The 9,573-nt window shown below is 31.4% G+C and overlaps 1 protein-coding gene across 1 annotated transcript in view; it reads right to left on the minus strand.

The window, feature by feature from the left end:
• LOC134714817 (peroxisomal multifunctional enzyme type 2-like) overlaps nucleotides 1–9,560 on the minus strand; it is a 31,062-nt gene extending 21,502 nt beyond the window's left edge. Inside the window, exons 1-10 of the mRNA XM_063576404.1 lie at nucleotides 9,433–9,560; nucleotides 6,968–7,021; nucleotides 6,646–6,753; nucleotides 5,545–5,604; nucleotides 3,564–3,632; nucleotides 2,733–2,817; nucleotides 2,502–2,566; nucleotides 1,848–1,970; nucleotides 1,359–1,475; nucleotides 173–238 (exon numbers count right to left, since the gene is read on the minus strand). Coding sequence (XP_063432474.1) covers nucleotides 173–238; nucleotides 1,359–1,475; nucleotides 1,848–1,970; nucleotides 2,502–2,566; nucleotides 2,733–2,817; nucleotides 3,564–3,632; nucleotides 5,545–5,604; nucleotides 6,646–6,753; nucleotides 6,968–7,021; nucleotides 9,433–9,490 — 805 coding nt within the window. The 5' untranslated portion in view covers nucleotides 9,491–9,560. The remainder of the gene's footprint in view (nucleotides 1–172; nucleotides 239–1,358; nucleotides 1,476–1,847; nucleotides 1,971–2,501; nucleotides 2,567–2,732; nucleotides 2,818–3,563; nucleotides 3,633–5,544; nucleotides 5,605–6,645; nucleotides 6,754–6,967; nucleotides 7,022–9,432) is intronic.
• Between the last annotated feature and the right edge of the window lie 13 nt (nucleotides 9,561–9,573).

Consider the following 9,573-nt stretch of genomic DNA (forward strand, 5'->3'; position numbering starts at 1 on the left):
TAACATCTGTATAAATGAACAATTATTTTAAAATTTAATACTTAACTTTTATACTCAAAATTTGCAACGAAGAATTTAATCTAATAAAAGAAATCTATTCAACATTTACATATAATCTAAAGTAGGACAGTCTTAACACCAGCAAAACTCATAAGATATATATCTTTCATACCATCTTCAGGTGTCATTGGTTTATCCTTTGTCCTACAGGTGGCACCAATAGTCCTTTCCCATCGTACTGAAATAAAGTAATAATTTAACATTTTAGTTTCATTCATAATGATATTTAATATAAATGTATATATATATATAAATATTCATTCCAATCCAATTAAATATTGGAAGAGTTGCAAAGCTATAAATTGTATATATGTATTACTTGATGGAGAGAGTTTACTTTGAATTGTACATGTACTTACAATAGAAACTCTAAGGGAAACTACAGTTATAGGTGATACATGTAACTGTAAAAAAAAAAATGCTTACTTTTGTTAATAGGACTACAAAATTATTTTTTTTTAAAATGTGTGTTTATTGTCTTTTTTTAAAAAGATATAGGGATTAAGCAGTAAAAGTTAGTCAGTCTATTTCGCTCTGTTTTGTAAAGATTACAGTGATCTGACCTTAAACTATTTTGCATTCCAGTATTTTATATTTCTGTTCTGTTAGTTATCTAAACCAATTTGCCAAGAAATTCACTTCTATTTTACATATGTTTCTCTCATTGAATAGAAAACATATTAATCATATTCCATTTAAGTAATGAAAAAAAGAATATAACATAGCCTTACTATATGTCATATTCAGTGAACTGTAAAATCTGGGTTAAAATAATTGTTTGTCAAATGAGATAAGGGTTCTGAACATGTGTATTACAATTTGAAGTTGATGTGACCAATGCTACCAACTAACTCAACCAAAATCTTTAACCTGAAAATGTAACAATTTTCCACTATCACATATCTATATGTTATGTGAATAATGTAAAACCCTTACTTCAATAAATAATTTAAAGGTTAAAGTTGTAATATACTTTTGAAATATGTGTCAAGTTGATATCACTGTATCTTCTTAGTAAACTTCCTGGTACTTGAAACCAAACTTAATATTGGACAGACTGATGAACATTCAGACCAGAAAACATATTGCCCTTTACAATCATAACTAGTGTATAATAATACTCATTACATGGATCTCTATAACCTGTTTTATTATTGCGAACTGCCATCTATAAAATATCTTTCGCCTCCAGTAAATGACCCACTGTCCTTAAATTATCTTCCGCCATTGTCAAAATTTATTTTTGGTTTCTCTAGCCGCTGACATTTTAACCAACTAAATGATTGTTTCCTACTTACATTTGCCGATCCAGCCACCTCCTACTTCAAACAATGAGCCAGATTCTTCACAGGAGTCATGAGTTAGGTACAGAACTAATGGAGCAACATATTCAGGTTTCAATGTTTGTACTACATCTATACAACAGAAAAAACAATACACAATCTCAAACAATAAAGGTACTCTATTTCTTGAGAAAAACTTTTAAGGATGAATTCTTTTAATTGTGAATTGGACAATTACAATTTACACTCAATATCTAATTTCACTAAAACAGATATGTAAATTTAAAATAATTGAAAGAAAAGCACATGTACCAATAGTTGGACTTTTAAGCTATATACATAAACATTTGTTATTCCTGTCATTGGTAATTTGACTTGAAAAGTTGGATTCTATCTTAGAATAAATGTGTGATAGCTGAACATGGTATTACTGCTTTAGAGTAGGTAGAAATAAGTAAATGGCCAAGTTATAATCTGCTATATAGTTTTATATTCTGTACTCACCAGGTGGCATGACAGTCTCTGTCATCCTTGAACCAGCCATTGGTGCCACTGTGTTAACTTTGATGTTATCCTTCTTTCCTTCAATAGCCAATGTATTGGCCATACCATGTACACCCAATTTTGCTGGAATGGTAAATAAGGAATTTTGTCAAATTTATGTTCATTGTATGACATATTCAAATTCCTCAACATAAAAAATCAAAAATAAGTAATGAGGTATAATTGCTAATGAGACAACTCTTCACCACAGACAGAACGACATATAAATTATCGTTGATCATCTCAAGAAGATTGATTTTCTCTCTTGAGCCAGTACTTCAAAGTTAGAAAAGCAATCAAGTTGACCTGATGACCAATGATAATATGTGTATCGCTATTTTACCTATGATGACATTGTTAATTTCATTGACAATGGGAATGTGCACCCTTAGTTTCTAGGGATAACTTTGCATATCACTCTACTGTAAAAATAAAAATAATTAGTCAGGAAAATTTCATAAAATAGTGATAAGTCACATATTTGAAATATTATTTTCCTATTAAAACAAAAGATAACAGATTTGGAAAACTGTTATTGTGTCTTGCTAAATTGTACTGAAAACCTGTAATCATATACATTAAATTAGTTTTTATTGTGAAGATTATGTGTCATACCTGCACTATAATTAGCCTGTCCAAAGTTACCATAGATACCTGCTGCTGATGTCACCATTATAATTCTGAAAAGAAATGACAATCTCTTAAATTTTATTTCAAAGTTATAGAAATAATAACATCACTCCAAATTGTAATGCTCATATTTTCAGATCATTTTACTTTAAGGAAACTTTTTTTTACCCATTTAATTGCTATATTAACTGTGTGATTATAAAGCCAATTACTGACCTGCCATATTTATTCTTTTTCATATGTGGCCATGCTGCTCTAGTAACCTGGAATGATCCTCTCAAATGAACTCTGTGAATCAAGTCTGAAGTATACAATTACAAGTAGATTTTACAAATGTACTTTTCTTCCCCTTTCCACTTATTCTGTAGTTCTTGCAAGTAGATATCAAAAAGTAAAATCACAAAAAATATTGAAATCAGAAAAAAATCAAAATGGAAAGTCTCTCACCAGATGGCAAATTCAAAAGATCAAACACATGAAACGAATGAATGGACAACATCTTTGATATTTTTATTGATACAGGCATTCTCTTAAGTAGATAATGGTGGATTAAACCTGTTTTTTTGGCTAGCTAAACCTCTCACTTGCATGATAGTTGCATCAAATTCCATTATATTGACAACAATATACAAGTTACAGAAACAGAGACTGTATACTGTAAATTCAGAAATTATTGTATGTATCTATTATTGCGATTTTGTCAGTTAAGTCTTAACTGCGAAATTTAATTTTTGCAAAATTGAGAAAATCCTGTATAACTCATGCATATAACAAACAAAATGAGAGTTCAAATTACTGCGATTATAACCCTGTCATATTTTTTTTGTAATAATTTTTGAATTAACAGTTTCATACAGCGACTTTTATCTGTATAATACAGCATTTATTTAACGCAAGTGAAATTTCTTTTACTCATAAAATTCTTAACAAATTTTCAATTGCACAAATAAAATGTCAATAAATTGATATAATTTACTGGTACATGAATACTTTGTTAAATTATTTTCTGATGAACTGTTTCTTTATTTTAGTGATAAAAAATCTTACCCCAGTCTTGGTCACTTATCCTGGCAAAGGATCTATCTCTTAATATTCCTGCATTGTTTACCACTATATCTGAAGAAGAAAAAAAAGATTGATATGATACTTTATTTGAAACTTGCAAAAAGAGTTTGACTATGTGTATAATTTTGCTGTGTGTTTGTTTCTCTACCTTGGCTAAAGGTATAGGGGAAGGTTGCTATCTATTAAAACATGTTTTTTGTTTTTTTTCTACATTGGCTAGAGGTATAGGGGAAGGTTGCTATCTATTAAAACATGTTTTTTGTTTTTTTTCTACATTGGCTAGAGGTATAGGGGAAGGTTGCTATCTATTAAAACATGATTTTTGTTTTTTCTACATTGGCTAGAGGTATAGGGGGAGGGTTGAGATCTCAAAAAACATGTTTAACGGTTTTAACCCTGCCGCAATTTTGCGCCTGTCCCAAGCCAGGAGCCTCTGGCTTTTGTTTGTCTTGCATGATTTTTAATTTTAGTTTCTTGTGTGTAAATTAATTTGTAGTTTAGTATGACATCCATTATCATTGAACTAGTATACATATTTGCTTATTGGCCAGCTGAAGGACGCCTCCAGTTGCGGGAGTTTCTCGCTACATTGAAGACCTATTGTTGTTCATTTATATGTTTTGTAATTGAGTATGAGATCAATTTTCACTTTATTAGTACACATTTTTGTTTCAGGGCCAGCTGAAGCCTGCCTCTGGGTGCAAGATTTTCTTGCCTTGTTGAAGACCCATTGGTGGCCTATGGCTGTTTTCTGCTTTTTGGTCTACTTGTCATATCTTTGACACATTCACCATTTCAATACTAAATTTTATTCAAAATAAAACAAAATTTCAGTCACTTTTATGACAGAAAAAGTGTGCCAATGTTAAAATGTGACTTCCAGTAAAAAAAGATGGTCAAGTTATATTGTTTTCCTAATCAGATGGCTATTATATACTAAAGGGTCATTCATCAAATCATTATCATCATAGTCCCCACTGAAGAATACATCAGTCCCTCCTGAAGAATACACCAATTTTAGAAAACTAATCAAACAATTCAGTCACTTGGGTTTTAAAATAATTGACATATGCAACATCTACCTATGTATGTTTTGAGAAAACAATTAATATTGAAATACTGGTTACCAGTTGTTATATATGTTCCAGACCATATGAGTATTTGGACCGTCCCGTACGGTCCAGACCGTATACGTATACTCATACGGTCCGACCATACGCGTACGGTCCAGTACGAGCTGACCATACATGTTATTTGATCATATGGGTATCATTGAAACAATCTTTATTTTTAGATTTACAAATTGTTATTGATAATTTATTACAATTAGATAGATAAAATGAACAAACGAACAATTAAAATTAGGTATTTGTTTAATTGTATATATCTGAATCCTATTTTGGTACGCTCGCCCAAGGTCACACAATTCAAGTACATTGAAACTTAATATTGAAGTTGGTCGTTTCTCTGATATACCAAGAGAAATGCGTCTTTGTGTATGTTGTAATATGCAATGTGTTGAGAATGAATTCCATTTTTTTTTGGTATGTCCAGCATATAGGGCAAATAGAATATTGTTTTTGCCACGCTATTATTGTTCATGGCCTACTATTTTTAAGCTATCGTGTTTGTTGAAAGCTAATTCTAGATCTCTAACAATTAAGCTCTGTAACTATTTGAAAAGTGCATGGAAAGCTAGATCTGATATTTTTGGTTAGATACAACATGTACATGTATGTTATTATTGTGTTGTTCTCTGTTGCCAGTCTTTTGTCACATTATGTATATATTATGTATTGCCATAGTATGTTTTATATGCTTTTGCAAATAAAATATTCATCCATTCAACTTGATTTAAAATGTCCTAGAACTGATATAAACATGATTAAACACGTTTACATTATATATTCAAGCCTTTTAAACATGTTGGTCTTAGAAATCTGTGGTTGTTTTCTTTACTCACCTATCCTGCCAAAGTTTTCTAATGCTGTCTGTACCAATTTCTCTCCTTCTTCAACAGAATCTGAAAATAAGAAATTGATTTCATACAAACAGAATTTATGCATATCATGGATAATAAAGGGCTGCGCTTTAGTGCATGATACACCCGTTGCTCTTTTAACTTGTCTTTTATGCTTTAAATGAATTTATATGATCAACTAGAAAAAGTGTGAGCCCTGTCAAATACCCCCCCCAAATAATAAATAAAAATGCACAAAAAAATTGGCACTCTGAAGGTCAATAGATATAAACAATTCATCAAAGTTGCATGAAATTTTGTGAAAGTGTTAGTTATTGTCCCAAAATTGGAAAATCCCCCCTTTTATAAGCATAAAATTTCATAACACGAAAATTTAAAATCTGAAATTTATAAAAATTGAAAGGGGGCTTACATCAATAGATATAAACAATTCACCAAAGTTTCATGGACATTGGTGAAAGCCTTTTAGAGTTATTGTCCGAAGTGTTAAAAATCCCCCTTTTTTTATGAATAAAGCCCCATAAATCCAAAACTTAAAATCTGAAATTTACAAAAATTGAAAGGGAGCTTACATCAATAGATATAAACAATTCCCCAAAGTTTCATGGACTATGGTGAAAGCCTTTTTGAGTTATTGTCGGAAGTGTTGAAAATCCCCCCTTTTTTATGAATAAAGCCCCATAAATCCAAAACTTAAAATCTGAAATTAAAAAAAAACGAAAGAGAGCTTACGTCAATAGATATAAATAATTCACTTAAGTTTCATGGAAATTGGTGAAAGTGTTTTTGAGTTATTGTCCGAAGTGGACGACAGACGGACAGACGGACAACGGTATACCATAATATGTCCCTTCTAACATTTGTCTAAAAGACGGATGTATAAAAACTGAATTTTCAATATAACTTTAGATTGCAAATGACATGTGTAGACAATAGACCACATGTATATTAGCACACACACATTTAGATTTGATGGTTATGGAATACGACAGTAGACACAACAAAATGTACAGAGTTTATACATGTAGATTATACAAATACTGAACATCAAAAGCTTAACCTAACTTGTCTTGCTATACCTACCATAATTGGGTACTGCTTTACCGCCCTTAGCTCGGATTTCTTCCACAACTTTATCTGCTGCCATTGTGCCACGACCTCCACCTTTCATGTCACCTCCAAGGTCATTAACTGAAAACAATAGCACAAATAATATAAGAATATCATCTAATTATCAATAAATGTTATCAAAATGGTATATATATCTGTTTCATTTTACTTTTTTCTAGAGAGTTAGCCTTTACAGCTTCAAATTTAAAATTGCATTTGTAAGTTATTGGTGAATAAATGTCTGAAATTCAAGCTGCAATGTTCCAGTACTCTTAGTAATGATGATAATACTTACCAACAACTGAGGCACCTCTGGCAGCAAAGGCCAATGCATAATCCCGTCCAATACCTAAAAGAGAATTACAGTTTGTCAATTTCATCAAAATTACATATATATAAATACTTTTCGCTATAAAACTAACAACATGTATGGCCTAAATATTGCAGTCAGCTTTCGGTCTACATTATTTAATAGACAAGACTAGTGCATCATTTGATGTGTTTAATAAGTATTACTCTGACAGGAACTCAACAAGAAATTAGCACATTGCTATCACTACGAGGTTCTTAGGGAAATAAAAATATACTGGCTCAGTTTGTCAAGAATACCATTACACACTCATGGGGCATTTGTCTGTGCAGCCATTATGACCATCCGTTTTTAATAATTGATGCAAATTTGATTTCATAACCATGACATCCGTGGTTATGGATCCAATAGTAATTTGTTTCTGCTGAATGAATATAAACTTGAATGTTCAAGAGATCTTTCAAAAAAAATTAGTAAATATTTGATAAATCAAAGAATAAATAAAAAAAAAATATTTCTCTTATTTAATATGCCCAGAATTTTCTGTCAGATAAGTAACTAAATTTTTTACATCTTCCTTCCAATATAATATCATATTTTGAATCTTGTGCAAAGACCTCAGGCTATACAAGTAAAAAGTAAAAACACAAAAATACTGAACTCCAAGGAAAATTCAAAAAGGAAAATCAAAAATCAAAAGGCAAAATCAAAAGTCCAAACACATCAAACGAATGGATATCCATATAAATTAAACTATATAATGATATAAATACATATAATAATCAAGTTATTCTGGTTGTAAGTCCATGCTTGAACATGTGACTCATGATTACAAGTTTTAAGATGTACATAAAATGAATACCACTAGATAAATAAATGTCTTGGTCATAGTATGGAGTTAAGTAAAAGATACTTATTTTAATTTGCGGCCTCACAGTACATGTATATCATTTGAGGTCAAGTTATCAAACCCAATACTAGAACTGTTTATTTTATGCGATTGGTCAATTTTGTAGAGAATCGTTAGATATATAGATTCATCCAATTAATACCAAGATGATAATTCAATGGCTCCAACCTGCCCCTTCAGTGCCAAACTTGAGATGGAATGCATGGCAGACCAGTTGCACATTTATGGAGAAAAAAAATGGTGTGAAAATACTGGAAAACATCATTAAAACAGAGCAGTTGCCTCGAAACACACATAGGAGAATTTCCCATACTTTCATAGCATGATAGGGGTCTCATTGGGGGATTCCGATCCCGGATCCCGCTTACTGTTTTGTCAGATTCCTGTATCCCACTTACACTAATGTACGTAAGCAATTCTCATTTTTTTTATCATTTCCCAGGTCCCACTAGACCTTATTTCCTATTTTCAAGACACAATAATTTGATTTTCACGTGTCACGCTTACAAAAAATCAGCAATCCTGCATCACGCTTTCACCCGTATGAGACCCACTTCATACTATTTCCAGGTATCGGGAACATTCGCCCTAATAACATGTTCGCCCTGGGTACGTTCGCCCTGAGTTCGTTCGCCCAGAGAGTCCGTTTGCCCTACTAAAAATATTTATTTTCAGGGCATTGAATTTGAATAAACTTATTCAGATATTTCTATAGTTTGTATTCTTGAAATTTATGGAAAAGTGAACTATTTAAAAGTTTATGGCTTGTTTAGGATCGTTAATTGTTCAATGACAATGACAAAATAATTCAGATCACTGATTATTGTGATACTTGTCTTTTGATGGATTATTAATAAAAATCAAATGTTTTGTTTTGATAAAATATTCAGCTTGAAACACAATGAATGAAGGAACTGTAAATCAAGAAAAGGATTTACAAGTTCATTTATAATTATTATACTCTGAGACTCATACTGCATACATTCATGATTGACTGAATACAATTATTTTGTTAACAAATATCAATAAACATCGTATACCAGTATTTTACTTTGTCAAGGGAAAATGACAAAATGATTATGGTATATAAATATTGTCATTTTGTTTTTACAAACTTTAACATATTTTGTTCAAATACTTAAAATTATGCGACTGGACAACAAAAAGAAAAAAGAAAAATCTGGGCGAATGGACCCTGGGCGAACAGGTATCAGGACAAACATGTAGTATGGCGAACGTGAATCAGGGCGAACGGACCCGGATTCCTATTTCCACCTCTTTCTAAAAAATCTGTCCCCTATCCAATACATGTACGACCCAACTAACCATGAAGAGCTCTTTTGAACCTAAATTGCCTGTGATCTTATTGGGTTTAATTAAATGTATATATCCCCAAAAAAATTATATTCATTTGGATGATGGACCAAACCTAAACTTCAAGGGTTATCACCCTAAATCTTGTCAAATCTATGAGGAAACAATTTTTGCATTCATTATTGTAAAAGATATCATTAAATCAACCATAAATAAATAACTTTACCATTTCCTGCGCCGGTAATTAAAGCCACTTTCCCATCATATCTCATGGGAGCTGCCATTTTCAAGATTGTGTGGTATCTTCTGTCTGTTTGGACTTTGATCTTTCGGAGTTTAACTTTAATTGGAGTTGAAAAGTCCAAAG

Source organism: Mytilus trossulus, chromosome 4 (assembly GCF_036588685.1).
Source record: "Mytilus trossulus isolate FHL-02 chromosome 4, PNRI_Mtr1.1.1.hap1, whole genome shotgun sequence".
NCBI classification, from domain to species: domain Eukaryota; kingdom Metazoa; phylum Mollusca; class Bivalvia; order Mytilida; family Mytilidae; genus Mytilus; species Mytilus trossulus.